At 43.2% G+C, this 23,845-nt stretch overlaps 2 protein-coding genes across 9 annotated transcripts in view; one reads left to right on the top strand and one right to left on the bottom strand.

Annotated features, from left to right (window-relative positions):
* Positions 1 to 9,357, bottom strand: part of LOC145346759 (phosphatidylserine synthase 1-like) — a 35,808-nt gene extending 26,451 nt beyond the window's left edge. For 2 of the 4 annotated variants that reach the window (XR_013887731.1, XM_080194455.1), the window contains exons 1-6: positions 8,921 to 9,357; positions 8,481 to 8,572; positions 8,316 to 8,360; positions 5,826 to 5,950; positions 4,517 to 4,675; positions 1,747 to 1,898 (exon numbers count right to left, since the gene is read on the bottom strand). Coding sequence is in view for 3 of the 4 variants with exons in the window: in XM_080194455.1 (XP_080050581.1) it covers positions 1,747 to 1,898; positions 4,517 to 4,675; positions 5,826 to 5,950; positions 8,316 to 8,360; positions 8,481 to 8,572; positions 8,921 to 9,099 (752 nt within the window). In the remaining variant the exon portion in view is untranslated. The remainder of the gene's footprint in view (positions 1 to 1,746; positions 1,899 to 4,516; positions 4,676 to 5,825; positions 5,951 to 8,315; positions 8,361 to 8,480; positions 8,573 to 8,920) is intronic. The other 2 variants (XM_080194456.1, XM_080194457.1) reach the window with 2 other exon arrangements.
* Positions 9,358 to 10,089: 732 nt separating this feature from the next.
* mterf3 (mitochondrial transcription termination factor 3) overlaps positions 10,090 to 23,845 on the top strand; it is a 29,032-nt gene continuing 15,276 nt past the window's right edge. Inside the window, exons 1-4 of one of the 5 annotated variants that reach the window (XM_080194452.1) lie at positions 10,090 to 10,336; positions 15,449 to 15,796; positions 22,505 to 22,657; positions 23,189 to 23,378. In XM_080194452.1, the coding sequence (XP_080050578.1) occupies positions 15,469 to 15,796; positions 22,505 to 22,657; positions 23,189 to 23,378 (671 nt within the window). In that variant the 5' untranslated portion in view covers positions 10,090 to 10,336; positions 15,449 to 15,468. The other 4 variants (XM_080194453.1, XM_080194450.1, XM_080194451.1 and 1 more) reach the window with 4 other exon arrangements.

Genomic DNA, 23,845 nt, shown 5'->3' with positions numbered 1-23,845 from the left:
GATGTTAATTGAGGGATCAATATTCACCAGGACATTGTGGATAGCTCCCTTGTTTTTCTTCAAAACAGAGCCAGGGGACCATTTACATCCAACTGAACAGACAGGTGGAGAGTAAGTCACTGCAGGATTCCTAGCCTCGCACCTGCTCGTGTAGCCATGGCTAGTCCAATTCAATTTCTGGTGAATGATAACCCTCAGGATGTTGATAGTGGGGGATTCAGCAATGGTAATGCCATTGAATATCAGGGGGTGATAATTAGGTCCTCTCACGTTGAAGATGATCATTGCCTGGTATTCCATGGCACAAATGTTACTTGCCACTTGTCAGTCTAAGTCTGGGTATCGTTCAGGTCATGTTGCATTTGGACATCAACTGCCTCAATATCTGAATCGTTGCAAATGGTGCTGAGCATTGTGTAGTGATCTATGAACATCCCTACTTCTGACCTTGTGATGGAAGGGAGCTCTTGAAGAATCTGCTGAAGATAGTTGGGCCTTGGACACTACCCTGAGGAACTCCTGCCGTGATATCCTGGAACTGAGATGATTGACCTCCTGCAACCACAACCATCTTCCTTCGTGTTGGATTCCGACCAGCAGACAGTTTTCTCCCTGAAACTCATTGACTTTGTTTTGCTCAAGCTGCCTTGACATCTAGGGCTGTCACTTTCACCTCGCTATTGGTATTCAGTTCTTTTGTCCATGTTTGAACCAAAGCTGTAATGAGGTCAGGAGCTGAGTGATCCTGACTGAACAAATTAAGTACCCGTGAACAGGCTATTACTGATTAAGTGCCACTTCGTAGCACTGTAGATGACTCCTTCCATCATTTTACTGATGATCAAGAGGAGATTGATTGGGTGGTAATTGCCTGGGTTGGATTTGTCCTGTTTCTTGTGTACAGGACATACCTGGGCAATTTTCCACATTGCCAGATAGATGCCAGTTTTGTAACTGTATTGGAACAGCTTGGCTAGGGGCACAACAAGTTTTGGAGCACAAGTCTTCAGGACTATTGCCAGTATGCTGTCAGGGTCCATAGCCATTGCAGTATCCAGTTCCTGCAGCTGTTTCCTGATATCACGATAGTCTGTTTGTTGTGGAATCACTTAGCTCTATCACATGCTGGTTATGTTGTTTAGCATGCAAAAGCCATGTGTTGTAGCTTCACCAGGTTGACCTCACATTTTTAGGTATACCTGATGTTGCTCCTGGTACATCGTTCTGCACTCTTAATTGAACCAGGATCGATCCCCTGGCTTGGTGGTACAGTGGGGGATAGACTGGGCCATGAGGTTACAGGTTGCGGTTGAGTACAACTGTGCTGCTGTTGATGGCCCACAGCGGCTCATGGATGCCCAGTCTTGAGTTGCTAGACCTGTTCAAAGTCTGTCCCATTTAGTACAGTGACAGTGCCACACAACATGATGAAGGGTCTTCAATGTGAACATGGACATTGTCTCCACAAGGACTATGCTGTGGTCAGTCCTACCAATACTGTCATGGATAGATGTATCTATGGCAGGCACATTGATGTGGTCAAGTATGAGTGATCAAAAAGAGTAGTTGAGGAGAATAACCTAGTTACTTGAGACAGAAAAGAACAGAAATATATGTTGATGGGGTTAGATGGAGAAGTGTGGGAGGATGCTCACTTGGAGGATAAGCATCAGTAGATAACTGTGGGGCTGAATAGTGCGCTGTTAACACTCTACTATGCAACAAAAGATAACCAAGGACACTTACTTAAAACTTCCCCAGTGATAGGTTCTCATTTCTAAGAAGCGGCAGACCACCATGCCAAGCCAAATACCACCCCCGTTGCAGAGTAGAATGTCAAGGATGACCTGATCCCACCAGCATTCAGCAAAGTTGGGCAATAGATGCATGAAGAACAGCTAAAGGAAAATGAACAAAAAAAAAGTACATGACACTATGTCACAATGAACAAGGCAATTGATAGCAGTCAAACAGTTGAAGTTTTAAATATCTGAACAAAGGGCTTAGAGCTAGAGTAGCACATTCGGCCCTTTCAGCCTGTTCCACCTTTCAATAAGATCGTGGCCCGATCTGCACATGATCTCTATTCCACTTGTCTTCCCCTATAACCCTCAATTCCTTTGTCTATCAAAAATCTAACTCAGCCAAGAATAAATTCAAAACCTCAACTGCTTTCTGGGGAAGATAATTCCACAGACTAACAACCCTCAGAGAATGTTTCCCTCATCACAAACTTAAATTATAAAATCAGACTTGTCAAGTAAATGGCTGCCAGCATCGGGACCCTCCTGATGAGACCCCCATCATGATCCCCTCCACAACTCTCCCCACCCTTCTGTCATTAATACTTAAATGTGCTGGCAAAACAGTGCCAAGAAGATGGTTTTCAGTGCGAGGCTGGACTGTGCCTGGCATGAAAGTCTTGTGTGCCATCTTTGCACCCAAAGTTTTTAAACACTGTCTTTTTACTATTTTTGAAATCATTGGCCTTATCTTTCGGTGCATTCTTGTACATGGTGCCCCTTCTTGTCACACCACCTCAAATGTTTTCCTTTAATTTAATCACACCTCCTCTCACATAATTCTTCCCTCCATTATTTAGTTTAAAGCCATCTCTACTGCCCTAGTTATACCACCCACCAGAACACAGGTCCCAGCAGTGTTCAGGTAAAGACTGTTTCAATGATACAGCTCCCACTGGCCCCAGTACAGGTACCAATGACCCCAGAATTGAAACCAATTTCTTCCACCACCAGTTTTTGAGCATTCATCTCTCTGATCTATTTACCCAGACAGAAAAAGTATACGTATCTCTTAATCACACCAGCATGAAAACAGAGCAGCGATAAATCTTTTCACAGCCTCAAGATTCCTGAATGGAGGGCTGACCATTAGGTGGTTATTCTGTTCTCTCCATCCCTCACTGAAAAGTAGCTACTGCTGCATCATGAAAAACAGTTCAGGTGAATAAATGGAATCTTGTGCCAACATTGCCTATATCTCATGTACAAATTTAAAAACTAGTTCCCTGAAAACATGTTATTCCAATGCTCAATTCTGACAGAAAAAAATGGATTAATTACCACAGATAATATAAGGTTGCAGGTGTAGAAACAATAGTTTCAGTGGAAAATGCAAACTCTAAATAATACTCTCCAGGAAATAGTTCTCAGGTCTTTCACTAAATGTTTGGTGATCATCTGTAGTGTTGCCAGGACCATACCTATTGAACAGCTCTTGTAGCTAACTAAACTCAGCGATTATTATAGCCCACACTAGATTTAAGTTTCTGAATGTCACGTAGTACAAAACAGAGTGCAAGGAAGAATTCAAGGAAGCAAAACTAAACAGGGGTTTCAGAAATGCTGCACAGTATCGCTTATAATAAGATCCTATCACTTACACTGCTTTTAAAAACTTTTCTCTCTCTCAGGATGTGGTGCCATTGGCAACCCCAGCGTTTGTTGTTCATCCCTTGAGATTTGAAAATTCATGTGGATTTTCTTTTCTTTTTCTAAATCATGCCAGATTTCACTCCAACCTCCAAGAATGCACTTATAGTAGGAGACCAGACTGCAATCAGGACCAGGGACTTTGATTTTAACCTCCTCAGCCTTTTTGGTGTTGAAATTGTCCTCAACAACTGCAGTTCTGGTTGAAATCAGATTAATCAGCACAAAGTGGGACAGGAACCTAGATTATTTCTCAACATATTCTCCTTATTCAATGCTCATACTTCAGATTTGATTCTTGCAGAACTCAAAATAGTATAACATGTGCAAACCATCTGCCAGCCATATGGTATTGAGTAAGAGCAACAGAAAATTCATTGTCACTTTGTTCCTGACTTTGATAGTGTGGAAGCTGTTAATATCTTGTTTGCATTCTGTACCCTTCCTTAAACAAAATGACCAAGGTAAGATTGAGACGCCAATCTGTACAGTCATCCCCACGCCTAGTTTTGTTCCTTACTTTGATAGTGTAAAAGCTGTTAATATCTTGTTTGCATTCTGTACTCTTCCTTATACAAAATGACCAAGTTGAGATCAAGATGCCAATGTGTAGAGTCATCCCCACGTCTAGTTATGTGTTCGATTTTTTGGAAGGAACACAGCACTGCTCGCAGTTTCTTCAGAATCTTAACGGTGGCATTGTTTAAACAGTGCCATCTTTTTGATTTGATTTATTATTGTCATACTTATTAGCATACAGTGAAAAGTATTCTTGTGCACTATGCAAAGCATAGCGTACATAGGGAAGGAAAAGAGAGGGTGCAGAATGTAGTTTAACACTCCTAATCTGTAAGAGATAGTAATGGTGCATTATTAGAGAGTTTGAAAAAGTTAGAATCCAGTTTTAGAAGCACAGAACAAGAGTAAAAGTTAGAATTAGAGCGTATAATGGGCACAGCTCACAAGACGTTGCAATATTCCGTGCCAGTTTGGATGTATTTAGACCTGTAATTTGGTTAGTGCAATAATTTACATTCGTAGTTATGATTCTGTTAATGCCATACCTCAGTTAACTCCCAAGTGATGCTAATAGTCCAGCAGAGCCCATAGCTACGTATAAGTAAGGCTTTCATAGCCCAGCCCCAGAAGTGTCCAAATGCAAAGATGTCAAAATGGCTGAGAATCCTTTCCCACGTGATAACATGGCAGTTAATCGCATACTCCTATCAAAATCAAAACACTGAAGGTTTAATCTTTGAAGTTAATCCTGATAAAAGACTGACATAAATAATTGACTTATGTAATACTCGTCACATATAATTTTAAGATCAGAGAAAAAAAGTGCTATTTTTGTAGCAGTGAAGCAGTCCACTAGCTAAAGCATGCACTGTCTCCTCCAAATGAAAAGAGAAACCTTAAATTCAGACTTCTCGATAAAGTCGTTCATGCTTGATTGAGCCTGCAGGAAGTGAATGCAGGAAAAAAAAAACACTCTCCTTCCTCATACCAGTAATCTTAACCAGGACTTTCCATTCAATTACTCTTTGAAGGTTACTTATCTACAACAGAATAAGTAGGCCTCTACTGTTCAAAATCCTTCCCAGCTCCTTATTAATAATGTCAAGATTTAACATTAAATTTGCAAACTTAATGTCTGGGATTTTTGTAAATATTCATATGATGTGGGTGTTGCTGGCTAGGCCAGCATTTATTGCCGATCCATAACTGCCCTTGAGAAGGTGGGTGGTGAGGTGCCTCCTTGAACCATTGTTAGATTACTCTTTAAAAATATATAACTTACACAAAGAAAGATATGAGCTATTTTAAAATGTTTAGCTTGCAATAATTAAAAACACTTCTTTCATAAATTCTGGTTACAAATTTTAACTTGCTATCATTCGTGCACCTCAGACTATACCTGCACACCAATTCTCACTTAAACTGAGTTAGAACGAGTCCAGAACATTTATATTATATAGCACTGATTTAATTTCCTGCAAAACAACATCTGCCAATACTCGCCCATGAAGTAATATTATGACCACTTGAGAATTAAGCTTCAGATCAACCAAAACAATAAAACACGTGATGTTTACAAAAATTATACAAGCCATAACACTTGACTGAGCATGCAGTGAAACTGAAGAAAAATAACATTAGGAATACTCAAAATACAGTGGGATGCTGTAAATAGGTGCTTTATGAATTTAATTGAGGCAATGGTTTGAATGCATTCTAGATTTTTCTCCATATTTTAAAAATACAAATAAGCAACATAATGAAAAAAAGAATTTCAGGCTTTTAATCTTCATGAAAGTATTGCCACAATACAGGCAATGTGATACTCCATAAAGATATTCCTGGTGTACATACCATCACATCTGCTTCACGAGTGGCATAGCGTAGGTTAGGGTCTAGCCAATACATGACAGATTTCACTTGTTCAAAATTCAGGAACAACAGGAACACCAAAAAAAGGAAATACAGCACGCTGAGGCCTGGAGTGAAACACAAAATAAAACAAAACATAGGAAACATCACATTACCCATCACATTGTGCAGTGGATGCTGGGACAGTGAGTAAATTTAAGGAGGAATTAGACAGATTTTTAATTGGTAATGGGTTGAAGGATTATGGGGAGAAGACAAGAAAATAGGGAGGAGGTGCATATCAGCCATGATAAAATTGCGGAGCAGACTTGATGGGCCAAATGGCCTAATTCTGCTCCTCTATCTTATGAACTACCCAAGTTTCACGGAAGATCATGAGGTCCACTCATGCAATGACCTAGGCCTTTTATTGAATACTATTAATGGACCCGCTTATCTACCAAAGAACAACATAGTTTAGCATAAACCAGAAAGGAACTGTTTAGAGATTTTCATGAAAAAAATGTCAAAAGAGAATTTTGAACTCTTCAAACAACCAAAGAACAGAACTGAGCACCAATAGAAAAAAGCATTACAAAAAGACCAATGCAAATTTTCTCACAAGTAATAGCACAGAAGTGGAATTAAGTTTCACCCAATTTGCAGTTGAGATTCCAAATAGGAAGTATGTGCAGAGATCCATCATGCCAATGTGCCTCCCATTTTGCACCACAGCCAAATTCCTGGGTGAGGGAATGTCAATTTAAGATGTACATGTTGGGGGGGTGGGGGGGGGTGCAAATTACCCATTATTTTCACATGACAAGAGTTGTTACACAACTACAAGTTACAGAATATTTCAAGTTATTGATACAACAAGTTGGATAGAGATCAGCACTCGTCAGTGGAGAAGGTAAGAACCAGAGGGCATCAATGAATATATCATTGGCAAAATAGTAAGAGATTGCTTGAGGAAAACTTTAAGGCAGAGGATTGATACAACACAGTCTAACCAAGCAGAATCCAGAATATATTTTAGAAGGAAAGGGAATTATCATTTTACAAAGAAGGATTTTAATGATTCTAGGGAAAGAGCGTGGGATTGGAGCAGAACTAATTAGGGAGTTCTGGAGAGGCAGTATGATGGGCCAAATAGATGTTTCTTTTTGCACAAAATAATTCTACAATAGTAACTACGCTTCAATCGCACTTCTATGAAACACTTCATCACACCCTGAGGGTGTGAAATACATGACAAAAATATAATTTATTTTTAATATAGAGAAATATTATGATTACAGCTTTGAAGCCAGACAAAACAGCGATGCCTTCTGTCAAAATTTCTTGGTCTTCAATGCAGAATTGTTAGACGTACCAAGTTAAAAGTTATTGTAATTATATGTAATTTGTCAGTTTAACTGCTGTCAGAAAATGATGCATTTGTCAACTGCATATTGAATAACGGAGGTAAACGTACATCTTCACTTCCTGGCCAGTAATCAGCTGGAGCAAATTGCCTGGCTGATTTCATTCCATTGAAATCACAAAAAGATGCTCAGTAACTTCTTCTGTTTGAGGCCATGAAGTAAAATCAATACACTCGCGTTGAAATGAGTCAAGGCACTTGCATACCAAAAACAGCTCATCACAACAGATTCAGATGAACAAGATCCTGAAACCCACTGGATAATCTGTCTGAATGCCCCAACCCCTACCATCTTCCTTTACAACTTTAACATCCATCTGGACATATGGATAGAACATATCATCCAAAGGATTTTGTTTGTGTGTGTGTGAGGGCAAACCAAATAAACTAACTCAAATTAACTCAGGGACAAAGTAAAAGAGGCAGTTCCCCACAAGGAGGGGAAACAGCCAAACAGAACAGAAGTACAAACGAAACTTAAAACATCAACTCATAATGTGAATATCGGGGTCTATAATGCACCCCAGCCCCTGCGGTGCCCAACGGGCAGGGATGGCATCACTGTGCCCATGGACACTGCATACCCCCGCTCCAGGGAGGACTGTGTCTATGAAAGTACTCCCTTTGTCACAGGGGAAAAAAAACACTGGGCTATGGGGATAGATTAGAGCTAACGAAATAAATATCAGGAAGCAATATGGGCATGAGCTGAGTGTGCTGGGCAATACCATAAGACTAGAATTTAGATTAGGAGCAGGGAATGGATCTTAAAATATTTTAATTTTTAGAACAACTTTCTAATTCATGGAGGTGAGAGGCCAATCAACAAGGACCAGCCTGCATTAGACATTCACAATCAATCATTCATTCCTGGAGAATTGAAACAGCGACCTATGGCTAGTTATTATTGTCTGTTTGCCAAGTTTTCAAAAGTAATAGCCAATACTTTTCAAAAGAAGAAATGCTAATCCAATGGCTACAGGAAAGATATCCAAATTGCAAATGTCTAGAAAAACTTTAATAAATATTTGTAGTCTGAGATTAAAAGGGCTTATTTGTGACCTTACCAAAAACCATCCTCCATATTGCTGGATGTGGTCGGGTGAAAGGACCTGCAAAAATAAAAATCCTTAAGCAGTGGACCTTTAGATAAACAAATTGTTTCAGAATGTGTAAAATAAAATGCAAGAAATGTGATCAATCACAATTCTCGCTAGTAGCACACAACTTACCATTAGGAAATGCTAAAACACTTACAATTAGAAAAAAGAACACCACAGAAAGAACGCCCTTCCATATATTATCTTCTGGGCTTGAATCATCTCTAGATTTTAAAAGAGATAACAATGTTGGGTATTTTATGACATGATTTCTATCCTGGCAAAGGACACAAACTTTCACACATGAATAAAAATGTTCATTTCCCCACCCAGCTGCATTGACTGCCAGACAAAGTGGAAGTAGGTTGTTATTCAGAAGAAGAAATTAAAAATCGACATGCGACATAGAATAGAAACCGGGAGACAAGTTTTCAAAGTGATACATTATATCACGGGCCTAGTAGCGGAATCATTGGAAAGACAGCCTGGCACTCATGCACTGATGTGAAAGAGGGGCCAGCTGATAGACAGCAAGCAGACAGAGAGAGAGAGAGCTGGGCGCAGCCACTTACCTAGTAAAGGCGAAATACATGACACTGATGATGGTGAAGGTGAGCAGGGTGATGGTGTGGGGCTTGTAGAAGAAGTCTATGGTGATATCCTCCACTTGCTGCTCGTTGATCATGCGGAAATGCAGCTTGTAATTCACATCATCCTTGCTGATTGTCCTGCTGCCTATACCGGACGCCATGGCTGCAAACTGCAGAGTGCTCCGCCCGACAAGTAGCGGCGGCCAGCAAAAGCCCAGAGCACACCCCCCACACCAACCAGTCTGAGAGAGACAGAGAGAGAACTAACCCTACATACAAACCACCACACCCCCAGACAACACTCAGTAGTCACCTATCAGGCACCCAACAGATGGATATTGCATGACAGATAAGGTGGGAGATTTTGAGTGTGGGAGCTGTTGGTTAGGCGTCTAAAAGAAAGGAAGTGTGTGTAAAGCACTCCCCTTTTCTTCGTGGTGGACTATTCCATTTCTGGAAGAGGCTAAATTTCAGAACGTCCTTGGAGCACGTGGGGAGGGTGTAACAACTGGGAGAAAGAAACAGCTGATAGATAGAAATAAATAACTGATAGAAAGAGAAAAATAAATAAATAGCTGATAGAGAAAGACAAATAGCTGATAGAGAGAAAGAGAAATAGCAGAGAGTGGGAGAACAAGAGAGAAAAAGCTGTGAGAAATGAAACAGAGAGAAATACTTTTCCCAACCTAGTCTTGAGGGAAAGAGAGAAAACTAAAAGAGAAATACGTTTCAATCCTGTCTACAATCTGCCAGGAGACAGAGAAAGAACTGACAGATAGTGGGGGCCACCTTCCCCAGCCCAGCCTGCTCTGATCACTGTGAGTGGAGGAGCTGATAGAGGAAGACAGACACCTTCCCCAGCCCAGCCTGCAGTGAAGGAGACACCTTCCCCAGCCCAGCCTGCAGAGTGAGGGAGACACCTTCCCCAGCCCAGCCTGCAGTGAAGGAGACACCTTCCCCAGCCCAGCCTGCAGAGTGAAGGAGACACCTTCCCCAGCCCAGCCTGCTCTGATCACTGTGAGTGAAGGAGTTGATAGAGGGAGACAGACACTTTCCCCAGCCCAGCCTGCAGAGTGAGGGAGACACCTTCCCCAGCCCAGCCTGCTCTGATCAGTACTGATGGGAAGTGGAAGCTGCTGGTAGCGATGGAGCGGTGTTTTCCCGTTGCATTTCCGCTGAGTTGAAAAAAAGTCTTGGCTTCGTTGTTGCTGATTAAATTCCGCTTGCTAAGGTTTGGGCTTGTTTTGAAGTCTGGGTGAGGCTGTGCTGTAGATGTTAGAGGGGTTGTGTAAACACTGAGTGATGTGAGCAGTGTGTGTAAGTGTCCGCTGCTCTCTCTCTTCCCCGGAGCAGTGTATGTAACATTGCTGTGTGTGCTTCCTGGGCGGAATCATTAAGGTGGGTACCTCAGAGCGTGTAGCTTCACCCTGGGCTGTGGGGAGTATCCGAGAGGTTTCAGCTCTGTCAGTCTAACTCCATTCCCTGCTGTAACACCCCTGCACTCTCTCACAGCCCTGGCTCTCCTTCCTGAAGCCTGGTGCTCAGAACTGGGTGTAAATCTCCAGCTTTAGGCTCACCCGGCTTGGCAAAGGCCTAGCAGCAAACTGCTCTCCCGCCCTCAAGCCAGGGATCCCGAGTCCCTTTTTAAAAAAAATACAACCTTCTAGACTCGTTTTAACCTCTTGAAGGACTTGTTTCTGTCCTTGCACCGGTTTCAGAACAGCATTTAATTTATTTTGCCTCCCATACAGCCGACCAAGGAGGCTGTTTGGCCCATCGAGTGTATGCCAGCTCTCCACAGAGCAAACCAGTCAATTCCATTCCTCTGTAGCCCTGAAAGCTCTATAATGTCCCCATCCAATTTCCTTTGAAAGGATGGCTTGTTTTTACTTTCATCGTGTAGTAAAGTAGTTCTTCCCCACCTCTTGCCCAAAATCTGTGTTCCCTTGTCGTTGTGCCATCGGCTAATAGAATAGTTTTTCCTTGTCTGAGCTGTCATAATCTTGTACATCTGTTGACTCTCTCGACCTCCCTTGTTCCATGGAAAACAACACCAGCTTCTCCAACCTAACCTTGTAACTAAAATTCTTCATCCCTGGAATTCTTCTGGTAAATTTCCTCTGTGTCCTCTTAAGGAAGGACCATTGATAAAGTGTGGCGACCAGAACTTGAGCGCAGGGCGCAGTAACCTCTCCAGTCTGAAAATCTATTGTTTTGTAAAAAGAAGTCACTTGTCTGGAAATATTTTTTTGAGCAAACCCAAGCTACTCAACGGACTCTTGACTCTTCAGGAGCTGCAACAAACCGAGGAAGGCACGGGCTCACCTGATCTATGGAAACACGGAAATTTGTGAGCTGAGCTACTTTGTCATCCCTGCTTTTCCCATGCTCCACAGTCAGCTGTCACCAGCCCTCGGTCTTTTTGCAGAGGTGCTTCTGAGCAGACCTAACTATTCTCATGGTATAACCTCACCATGATATCTAACAAAAGGGCGACAAAACGTAAGCACGTTATACTTACAATATCGGAAAAGGTGGAAATCATACAGAAATTAGATAGGGGGGCTTCAGTGAAAAGTTTGTGTGAGGTGTATGGCGTGGGTCTTTCGACAATTTACGACATCAGGAAACAACGTGAAAAGCTATTTAAATTCTGTGCAGAAAGTGACTCAGTTGAAGGAATTAGTGAGCGTAGGACATTGCACAGTGCCAAGTCTGCTGATCATGACGGTGTGCTGTATGAATGGTTCCGACAGTGCCGCAGTGAGGGGCTCCCTATTTCGGGGGCAATGCTTATGGAAAAGGCTAAACAATTTCATACAAATTTGAGAATTGGTTCCGCGTGTGAGTACTCTCAAGGTTGGCTGCAAAAATTCAAACATAGGCATGGGATTCGCCTAAAGGCTGCGGGCGAGCAACCCCTTGCAGATAGGAAAGCTGTTGAATGTTTCGTAACTGAGTTTGCGAAATTAATGAAGGCCGGGGGACTTAGCCTCGAGCAGATATATAATGCAGATGAGACGGATGTTTTCTGGAGGTGTTTGCCACAGCATGCACTTGCTGGTGCTCAGGAGACATCGGTGCGCGATTGCAAAGAGTCAAAAGAAAGGCTCACCGTGCTGACGTGCGCAAATGCTGCTGGAACACACAAGTGCAAACTCTTAGTTGTTGGACGGAGTGCTAAACCTTGTGCTTTTAAAGGGATGAAAGTCATGCCTGTGCTTTGCGAGGCCAACAAATGTTCGTGGGTCACCCAGGAGATCATCAGTAACTGGTTCCATAATCATTTTGTCCCTGAGGCTCGTGCACACACTCAAAAGATTGGGCTGGCTGCAGACTGCAAAATCGTGCTGCTTTTGGACAACTGTTCAGCTCATCCCCCTGTGGAACAATTGGATGCTGACAATGTCTTCCCTACATACTTACCCCCTGGGTGTACATCTTTAATTCAACCAATGGACCAGGGTGTTACTAGATCAATGAAAAGCCACTACAGGAACAGTATTCTGCGCCGTCTTGTGAACAGCTACCGTACTGGTGGTGGTGATGCTGTCAAGAAAGCCTTCAGTATCAAAGATGCTATTTGGTGTTTGGCAAATGCATGGGACAGTGTCACTAGGAGAACCTTGCAAAATGCATGGCACAAGTTGTGCCCTGTTGTTATGCTCAATGGTGAGGACAGAGTGGAAAACATTGAAGGCTTTAATATAAACAAGGCAAAGGCAGCTGATCTCTTGCATTATGCCAAGAGAATGCAAAGTGACATTGAACGTAAGAAATAGGAACAGGAGTAGGCCATCTGGCCCTTCGAGCCTGCCCCGCCATTCAATAAGATCATGGCTGATCTGTCGTGGCTCAGTTCCACATTCCCGCCCTCTCCCCATAACCCTTAATCCCCTCTCTTATCAAAAACCCATCAACCCTCTTCTTAATAATATTTAGCGAGGCAGCCTCCACCACTTCAACGGGCAGAGAATTCCAGAGATTCACCACCCTTTGAGTGAAGAAGTTCTTCCTCAACTCCGTTCTAAACCGCCCCCCCCCCCCCTTTATCTTGAGGCTGTGCCCCCCTAGTACTACTGCCCTTTCTGAGCAGGAAGAGTCTCTCCACCTCTATCCTATCCATCCCATTCATCATCTTATACGTCTGGTGTTTGATGTAGAAGAGCAAGACGTTGTGATTTGGCTAAACTGTGAAGATGATGTTCCAGATGTGCAACAAGCAACAGATTCAAAGATAATTGAGGTAGTTTTGCAGCCCAAGTCTGAAGATAGTGACAACAGCGATGAAGAAGATAATGTTCCTGATGAGAGGATTAACATGGAGGAGGGGATAAATCTAGCTTCCCGCTTCATTCGCTTTCTAGAGCAACAAAGTTTTATAAGCCAGCAAGAAGTGTTGCATGTACACAGGATCCAAGAGAAATTAATAAAGGAGCAGCCAAAATACATGAAACGAATGAGGCTGCAGCAAATGTTTGATGACATTGGAAAATCCTGTGTATGCACACCATCAGCATTGTCCAGTCCAATCCCATCAACCAGCAGTCTGGAAGAAACAAAGGACCCAAAATTAGCAGCTCTTGCTGTTAATTATCAGCCACTTTCTTCCGCGCCCCTCCAAACTATTGGTGAAATAAAGCAGTGTATGGAATAATTGGCAAAACTTTAGTACCGTATCTGGAAGAATAAGTACAATATTTGGATCAGTGAAACAAATTTTATTATTGCTTTATACCATTTTATCAATGTTTTATATTTCAGGTAAATATTTGTATCTGCAGTATTTGGTTCACAGACTCGTAGTCAGGCATTCTAATGTCATTCTATAATAAATTCTGAAATCCAGAAATGGCTTAAGTCAAGCATTCCAGACTGGAGAGGTTGTAGTGTACTTTAGTTGTGGCCCAACCAGAGCTTCATAAAGGTTGGCGCAACATCTCTGCTTTCGTACTCAATGTCTCAATATATGGGTTCACATATGCTTTGCTCACCATGGTCTCTGTTCTGGCACCTTCGAGTATATCACACATGCATCCTCCAGTTTCTTTGGTCCTCTAGACTATTTAGAACTGTCATTAATTCTATTCTATTCTATTCTATTCTATTCTATTCCTATCTTTTTCACCAAAATACATCATCTCGCAGCTCTCTGTATTAAATTCCAACTGTCAGTGGTTTGCTTATTCTGCTAGCCTATCTAAGTCCTGTTGTGTTATGATCCTCACTTTCTGATATCAAAGTTGAAGGTGTGACAATGACAAATACTGAAATTTTACTCTGCATTCCAATGTCTAAGTCCTTTATATAGCAAAAAGAGCAGTGGTCCTAGCACTGATCTTTTGGGAAATACCACTATTGCCTATTCGCCAATCTGAAAATTAACCATTTATCACTACTCACTGTTTGTTTGCGATCCATAAACCAATTTTTTTTATCCAAGAGGACAGTGACTGCCCTTTCATGTTTCTGCATTAAATGTATCAGAATCCTATAATCCTAACACTGACCCTGGGGGAACATCACTGGATGTTCCCCTCCCATCTGGAAGAACAGTTGTTTACCAGGACTTTTCTTGCTGGTTCTTAGCCAATTTTGTGTCTGTGCAAATGCTGTCTCTTTAATCCTGTGGGCTTCAACATTGCTAACATGTCTATAATGTGCCACTTTATTATGCATTTTGAAAATCCATACATATCAGCTGCACTGCTCTCATCAACCTTGTCTGATAATACATCAGGGCATTAAAGTTAGTAAATATGATCCGTCTTAAACAATCTGTATGGGCCTTTGTTTATTAACCCATATGTAACCAAGTGCCAACTAATTTTGCTTTATTACTGTCTAGTTTCCCCACCAATGGCATTATTTAGCCTTCAGTTATTTGGTTTATTCCCCTCCTTAGTGATATATTATTTCCAAGCCTCTGGCACCACCCCCCATGTACAAGGAGCATTTGAAGATTGTGGCCAGTGCCTTCTGTAATTTCCACTGAAACTTCCATCAGTAATCTCGGGGCCAGGACTCCATCTCCTTCTCCTATTGTTAGCCCTTCTGCAGACAGACAGCCCACTCACACTGAAGGCCAATGGCCTTTTTTGAGGTTAAAGAAATGCTGTTTAAAGTGCACTTTCATTTCTCTCGTAACTACATCAGCAGCTCTGATAATAACGGAGGGCCTTCTGTTGGCCCAATAGCCTTCAAAGCCTGTTTGCCATTGTAAATTGGATGGTGAGTGGATACACTGGCCACTAATTGGTCCACTTGTTAGAAATTGTGTTGGGCATCAGGTGCCAATGTGACGAGGCCTGAAAACGTACCCATGCAAGGGTCATGACCCTAGAAAGTTTAGCCTATGATTTCCATTTCATGTTTTGGCTTACTGTTTCAAATCTGTAAGTATTCAAAGGGGTAATGCTTTGAAATATATAAAATGGTATTTAACATAGTCTTTAACAAACATTTTACTAACACAACTTGATGTTTACTTATTAAATTTGTTGTTTATAGATCATGTTAAGTTGAACGAAATGTCTTCACTGTGTCATCGCATTTGTTACCGTTGGTCTTCATTGAGAATCACCGGCCTAATTTTCTCATCAAAGCAAGAAACGAAGTTGTTGCCTAGAGCCTCCTACAGTCTTCGATCTCGGTCTGGTTTAGACACACATCCATGCCTCTTAACTCAAAAATTCTGTGGGCTGAAAAGTTCTAACTTGAGTTTTTCAGCAGCAGACTCACCACCAAGTAAAGAAGATGGCGCAGCATGGTTCGCAGAAGACAATGTTTTTCTAAACACAAACCCAAACCATGGCAAAACAGAACTGCCTAGTCTATCCATAGACATACAACCTGTGGGTAAGCAGATAGAAAAAGATGTCTTTTTTTTCCAATCAATGGCTAGCTGGCTTCTAAGCTCTGGAATTCTCTTCCTAAATTCGTGTGTCTTTCCTGTCTTTCTTTAATTAAGTCTGTCTTCTGGCTCAGTGTCAAAAATTTTATTTAATAGTACTCCTATAAAGAGACTGATAGTGGCACAGTGGTTAGCACAGCTGCCTCACAGTGCCAGGGACCAGGTTCAATTCCGGCCTCGAGTCACTGCCTGCGCAGAGTTTGCACGTTCTCCCTGTGTCTGCGTGGATTTCTCCTGGGTTTCATCTTTCCACAGTCCAAAGATGTGCAGGTTAGGTTATTGGTCATGCTAAATTGCCCCTTAGTGTTAGGGGATTTGCAGAGTAAATATGCGGGGTTACGGAAATAGATTCTGGGTGAGATTGTGGTCAGTCAGACCTGATGGGTCGAATGGCCTCCTTATGCACTGTAGGCATTCTATGATTCTATCTTATTCTGTTAAAGATGCCATGCGCCTGTGTGTTATTGTTGAGCCAGCCTTTAGTTACCCAAAATGAACTGGGACTACAATTCAATTGTCTTCTGTTGCTTTGCCCAGATATCAGTTTTTACTTCAGTAAGCCTAGCTGTTGTGTATCCATAGACTGCTTGATTAACTGAGGCCATTGAGGTTGAATATAAATCTCTTCTCAACTGGAATTTGTGTCACATAAGAACATAAGAAATAGGAGCAGGAGTAGGCCATCTAGCCCTTCGAGCCTACCCCGCCATTGAATAAGATCATGGCTGATCTGTCGTGGCTCAGTTCCACTTTCCCGCCCTCTCCCCATAACCGTTAATCCCCTCTCTTATCAAAAACCCATCAACCCGCGTCTTAAAAATATTTAGCGAGGCAGCCTCCACCACTCAACGGGCAGAGAATTCTAGAGATTCACCACCCTTTGAGTGAAGAAGTTCCTCCTCAACTCCGTTCTAAACCGCCCCCCCCTTTATCTTGAGGCTGTGCCCCCTAGTCCTACTGTCTTTTTTGAGCGGGAAGAGTCTCTCCACCTCTATCCTATCCATCCCATTCATCATCTTATACGTCTCAATGAGATCTCCCCTCATTCTTCTAAACTCTAACGAGTACAAGCCTAGTTTATTCAGCCTCTCCTCATAGCTCAACCCCCTCAGCTCCGGCATCAGCCTAGTAAACCTCCTCTGCACTCCCTCCAAGGCCAAAATATCTTTGCGCAGGTGCGGCGCCCAAAACTGCACACGCAACTCCAGCTGTGGCCTCACCAATGCCCTATACAGCTGCAGCAAGACCTCCCTACTTTTATATTCAATCCCCCTCGCTATGAAGGCCAGCATCCCATTCGCCTTCCTGACCACCTGCTGCACCTGCAAGCTGGGTTTTTGCGACTCATGCACAAGGACCCCGAGGTCCCTCTGCATCGTCGCCTGCTGCAGTTTTTCGCCACGTAAGTAATAGTCCTTCCTACCATTCTTCCTACCAAAGTGGACCACCTCACACTTGCCAACATTAAATTTCATTTGCCATTTCCTGGCCCATTCGCCCAGCCTATCTAGATCCTTCTGCAGACTCTCCACACCCTCCGCGCAATTTGCCGTTCCCCCAATCTTGGTGTCATCAGCAAATTTCGACACCCTACACTCGGTTCCTTCCTCCAGATCATCTATATAAATGGTAAAAAGCTGAGGCCCCAGCTCCGACCCCTGGGGCACTCCACTAGTCACCATCCGCCAATCCGAATAGCATCTGTTGACCCCCACTCTCTGCCTCCTATTTGACAACCACTCCTGTATCCACGCTAACACCCTACCCCCAACTCCATGTCCCCCAACCTTCTGCAATAACCTCTTGTGAGGTACTTTGTCAAACGCCTTCTGAAAATCCAGAAAGACCACATCCACCGGCTCTCCTCTATCCACTGCCCTAGACACATCCTCATAGAACTCCAGTAAATTTGTCAGACACGACTTCCCTTTAATGAAACCGTGCTGCGTCTGCTCTATCAAGCAATTCCCTTCAAGATGCCTTGCAATTTCCTCCTTAATGACAGATTCTAACATTTTACCTACCACAGACGTTAAACTAACCGGCCTATAATTCCCCGCCTTTTGCCTGGCACCCTTCTTAAACAACGGCGTAACATTAGCCGTTTTCCAATCTTCCGGCACTTCCCCGGAATCCAGCGACGTCTGGAAAATAACCACGAAGGCATCCACTATCACCTCCGCCATTTCTTTCAGAACCCTCGGATGCATTCCATCCGCTCCTGGGGACTTGTCCACAATCAGCCCCCTCCAGTCTGTCGAGCACCGCCTCTCTAGTAACAGTAATGTCATTAAGACCCTCCAGTCCTACCACCTTTCCATCGCTAACACACGGCAAATTATTCACGTCCTCCTCCGTGAAGACAGAAACAAAAAAGTTATTCAATACCTTAGCCATATCCCCATCCCCTACCACTAGGTCCCCTTTCTCATCCTCTAAAGGACCAACGTTCACCCTAGCCAGCCTCTTCCTTTTTATATATTTATAAAAACTCTTGCTATCCTTTTTTATATTAAGCGCTAGCCCAGCTTCATAGTTTCTCCTACCCTCCTTTATCAACTTCTTTGTCAATCTTTGTTGACATTTAAACCTCTCCCAATCCTCTTCTCGCCCACTACTCTTAGCTACTCTAAATTCCTCCGCTTTTAATTTAACACTTTCCTTCACTTCCTTCGTTATCCACGGCTTATTACCTCTCCTCCTACGGTCCTTTTTGACCATCGGAATAAATTTCTGCTGAGCACCAAGAAAAATCTCCTTAAAGATCCTCCACTGCTCCTCAGCAGACCCTCCCTCCAACGCGCTCCCCCAGTCAACATTCGCCAATTCTTCTCTCATCCTACCGTACTCCCCTCTGTTCAAACAAAGGACACGTGTCCGGGAACCCACTTTCTCCTCCTCCATCTGCACCAGAAACTCCACCATACAATGATCACTCTCTCTAAGAGGATCCTTCACCGCAAGGTCGCTAATTCTACCCGCCTCATTACATAGCACCAGATCCAAGATAGCTCACTCCCTCGTCGGCTCCAACACACACTGTTCAAGGAAATTATCCCGGCAGCATTCCAAGAACTCCTCGAGCCCACCGCGTCCAACATGGGTCGACCAATCAATATGCAGATTGAAATCCCCCATAACTGCGGCCGTCCCATTCCTGCACGCCGCACTTATTTGCGCGTTAACAGCCCGCCCCACCTCCAGATCGTTATTCGGGGGCCTATAGACGACACCCACCAGCGTCTTCCTCCCTTTGCTGTTCCTAATCTCCACCCACAACGATTCCACTTTCTGCTCTTTGGCTCCAATATCATCCCTTGCTACCACCTTGATACTATCCTTAATCAGCAGAGCTACGCCCCCCCCCCCCTTTCCCTCCCGCCTATCCTTCCTAAACACTTTATACCCCTGGACATTCAGCTCCCAGTCCCTGTCACCTTGCAGCCACGTCTCTGTAATGGCCACCAGATCGTATCCATTTGTGTTGATCTGCGCCACCAGCTCATCCACTTTATTCCGAATGCTTCGTGCATTCAGATAAAGTGCTTTCATCCCAGCCTTCACCTGGACCCTATTTGCCGTAACGCCACCAACCATACTCACGCCCCCTACTCCCTCTATTATTGGGACATCCTCGGCCTCTTCCCTTACCTGTACCCTATCCTTAACTTTAGACCCCGTAACGCCACCTACCCTCGCACCCTCCCCCGCCCTAATTAGTTTAAAGCCCTGTCTACAGTCCTCTTTACTCGATTCGCCAGCACTCTGGTCCCAGCACGGTTCAGATCAACCCCATCCCGCCCGAACAGGTCCCACCTACCCCAATACTGGTGCCAATGCCCCATAAATTCAAACCCATTCCTCCCACACCAATCCCTGAGCCACCCATTCACTTCCTTAATCCTGTCAACCCTACGCCCGTCTGCACTCAGTTCAGGCAGTAGCCCAGAGATGACCACCTTGTCGGTTCTAGTTTTTAATTCCATTCCCAGCTTTTCATACTCCCTCCCCAGATCCTCAGTCTGCACTTTGCCTACGTCGTCGGCACCCACATGTACCACAACGACCGGATTCTCACCCTCCCACTCCAGGTTCCTCTGCAGCCCAGCTGCGACATCCTGTACCCGAGCACCAGGCAGACAACATACCCTTCTGTGCACTTTGTCATTGTGACAAAGGACAGTGTCAATACCCTTCACCCCACTATCCCCAATCACTACTACGTTCCTTTTCCCCTTCTCTTTGCCTATGTCCTGCTGCATCACTGTACCATGTGCAGTTTGCTCACCAACCTCACCTGCCTCGTCCTCTTCCAGACTGGAAGCAAGAACCTCAAACGTGTTATGCAGATTAAGAGGCTGAGGCCTCCGCTCCTCACCCCCCTTCCTCCTCCCAGCAGCCCCCTCTTGTCCCTGACCCTTAGAGTTAGCCAGTCTAGGGGGGGTGGATGTCACTTGCACCCCATTGACAATGGCACCCTCTCTCCCCCTGATGCACTGAACCTGTGATGTACCATCAACACATGCAAGATGGCAGCGTTGCAGATATATAAAATCTGTGCAGTAATACCTATAATGCCTCTGACTTACATGAATGAGTGATGCATCACATAGAACTTTGACTGAGTTGGAGAAAGGTGCATCAGCTGGTTCCAGTAACATTCATTGGAGCTGTGCTCTTAAGAGAGTTACCTGGTGACATCATCTGGCCTGGAACAAGAAGTAACAGTCTTAGGTTATGAGGTCAGCCATTTTGGACTGCGATTAGGAGAAACTTCTTCACTCAGAAGGTGATGAACCTGTGGAATTCTCTACTGCAGGAGGCTATGGAGGCCAAATCACTAAATATATTTAAGAAGGAAATGGATTTCTATACCCTTAAAAACATCAAGGGGTATGGGGAGAGCTTGTGAGTATGGTGTTGAGATAGAGGATCAGCCGTGTTCATACGGAATAGCAGAGCAGACTCTAAAAGCCAAATCACTTGCCCCTTTTTCCTATTTTCTATATTTCTACTTATAAGCCTTACTTTTGAACAGTGGTCAATACCTAATTGAGGCGAAGGACTTCTGCAATATTTAACACAAATAGAGAGTCTAATGATGGTAAAAGGTGGGAAGGTTAGCAAATCATAAAAGTAGTGTGGGTGCTGGAAATCTGAAATGTAAACTAAAAATGCTGGAAATAAATAGCAGGAATCAAAAATGTTTCTCAATTTGCACATGACACCAAATTTGGGAGGGGATAATTAATACTGAGGAGGACTGCAACAAGTTACAGGAGAATATTGATACAGAGTCGGAAAATAGTTAACAAATTAAGCTCAACATAGATAAATGAGAGGTAGTATGTTTTGGTAGACAGAATAGAGAGGCCACTTATTCCTTGTAAGGTGCAAGTCTAGGTGGGGTAGAGGAACAAAGGGATTTTGGAGTACCAGTTGACAAAGGTTGTGCCACATGTTACCAAGGGGCCATAGGAAAAAACAAGTTATGCCATAGGCTTTATTTCTAGAGGAATAGAGTTGAAAAATTGGGAAATTATTGTTAAATCTGTATCAAATCTTAGACCACACTTGGAATGCTGCGTGCAGTTCTGGTCACCGTGTTATAAAAAGACTATATTACAACAACAACTTACATATTACCTTTTAAAGTAGTGAAACACCCCAAGGTGCTTCATAGGAACATTACAAACAAAGTATCACTTCAAGACACATCAGAGAATATTAGATCAGATGAGCGAATGCTTTTAAAGTTTAAAAAAAGGTTTATTATTATTATTATTTATTAAGTAAGCTTACACTAACACTGCAATGAAGTTACTGTGAAAATCCCCTAGTCCCCACACTCTGACACCTATTTGGGTACACTAAGAGAGAATTTAACATGGCCGATGCACCTAACCTGCACGTCTTTCAGACTGTGGGAGGAAACCGGAGCAGCTGGAGGAAATCCACACAGACACGGGGAGAATGTGCAGACTCCACATAGACATTGACCTAAGCCAGGAATCGAACCCAGTCCCTGGCACTGTGAGGCAGCAGTGCTAACCACTGCCGTCCGGTCAAAGTGGTAGGTTTCAGGAAGTGTCTTATAGGAAGAAAGTGAGGGAGAGAGGCATTAAAAGTGCAGAGCAGGTTGACAAGGATGAGCCAAAAATGTGAGTGTATTATTAGGAAAGGATCTATAGGCAAGATCTCCCATCTCTTGAAGAAGCCTGAGAGGTGACCTCCTGGAAGTCTTTAAAATTGCTAAAAGGTTTTGAGAGAGTGGATAGAGAGAATGTTTCCTCTTGTATGTTAGAACATGACTAGAGGCCATCAATGTAAGATAGTCACCAAGAAAACCAATAGGGAATTCGGTAGAAATTTTTTTATCCAAAGAATGGTGAGAATGTGGAACTCGCTACTACAGGGAATGGTTGAAGCGAATAGTGTAGATGTATTAAAGGGGAAAATGAGGAAGAAGGGAATGAATGATATGATAGATGATAGATTTAGATGAGGAAAGTGGAGGGAGACTCAAATGAAGCATGGAGCGGTTGGCCCAAATGGCCAGTATATCCCATTGAATCTAATGTATGTGGAGAGAGAAAGAGAATTAACACTTAAGTTAATTTTATGCTAATTTAATACTTTTATTTAAATCCCAGCATTAGGTGATGTCCCGGCCCCTTCTCTGTTTGAAGAAATATCTGAAGAAGACGCTTTGCAGATTGAGGCCAGTCCTCCACTACCTCCAACCTCTTTTACCCTGCGTGACTATGTTGACCAGTCTGAGACTCTAACCAAGTTGGTGTTGCTGGGTATGTAACAATTCTTTTCAAAGAATTATAAAGAATTCTAGTATTTTAGACATTGACGCAGCAGGCTATCCTAGCTGATTGTTATTCACATGTACATATACCTTTATTTACACAAGCTTCACAGTTTTCTTTTAGTTTTGTGTCATCCAAGAATTGAATCACTGTGGTCTACAAACTATACAAAAATTATAGGACGGGAAAGGATATTTGGTCTACTGAGATTTTCGAATACAACAATGTTAAGAATGATGACCCAAATAGTTCTACCTATCAGCAACTCCTAGGAGACGCAAAACACCAAAAAATATAGTCTAGAGGACAGTGAATGGTGGGAGGGTGGGGCTGGCACTGATAGTTGTCTCAACAGGGGTGGTAGTCAGATTGTCTGGGGAGGGTGTGGTAGTTGGATCTGGAAGTGAGTTGACTTATTGGGGAGTCAGTTGGGTAACTGGATGTTAGGATGTGTGCTTGTATTTATTTATTTGAGGCTGTACACTGTTAATGCATTTTGCTTCTAATCATATCTTACAGGCGTAGATCTGACCAAATTAGAAGGGCGACCAAATGTGGCCAACATGCTCTTGCGGTTGGATTTTGACAGAGATATAAAAGAGCGACTTCTGTTTCTAAGAGATGTAGGTGTGGAGGATCATCTGCTTGGTGCATTTCTCACTAAAAATCCCTTTATTTTGTCTGAGGACATGGAAAATCTACAGATCAGGTAAAGGAAAGGATCAGATGATCTATAAAGGATATCAAGAAACTGATGAATATCTGCAAAGAGAAATGGGTGGGATTTTCTGCACGCTCTGTGGCATGCTCCGCAGTGGTGGAGGTGGCTCACTATTGGCTAGCAGTGGGATCTTCTGGTCCCGCCACTGTCAACAGGGTATGCACCCTGTGGTGGGGGTTCGCTGTAAGGGAAATTGGAAGATCTCACTGCAAAAATGGTGGGAAAATTTCAAACCATGAGAGAAACAAATCTGGAAACATAAAGCAGAATACTAAAATATTCTTCAAGTCTGGCAAGAGTAAACAATGGGAAAAGGAAGTATTGACCTACTAAATTACAATGACGAAGTGGTGCCTAAGATAGGGCGGCACGGTAGTGCAGTGGTTGGGCGGCACGGTAGCACAGTGGTTAGCACTGCTGCTTCGTAGCTCCAGGGACCTGGGTTCGATTCCTGG

Source organism: Carcharhinus amblyrhynchos, chromosome 8, assembly GCF_965287045.1.
Source record: "Carcharhinus amblyrhynchos chromosome 8, sCarAmb.v2.hapA, whole genome shotgun sequence".
NCBI lineage: Eukaryota > Metazoa > Chordata > Chondrichthyes > Carcharhiniformes > Carcharhinidae > Carcharhinus > Carcharhinus amblyrhynchos.
Note: the sequence above shows the minus strand (reverse complement) of the source record. Positions and strands in the feature narration are given on the sequence as shown.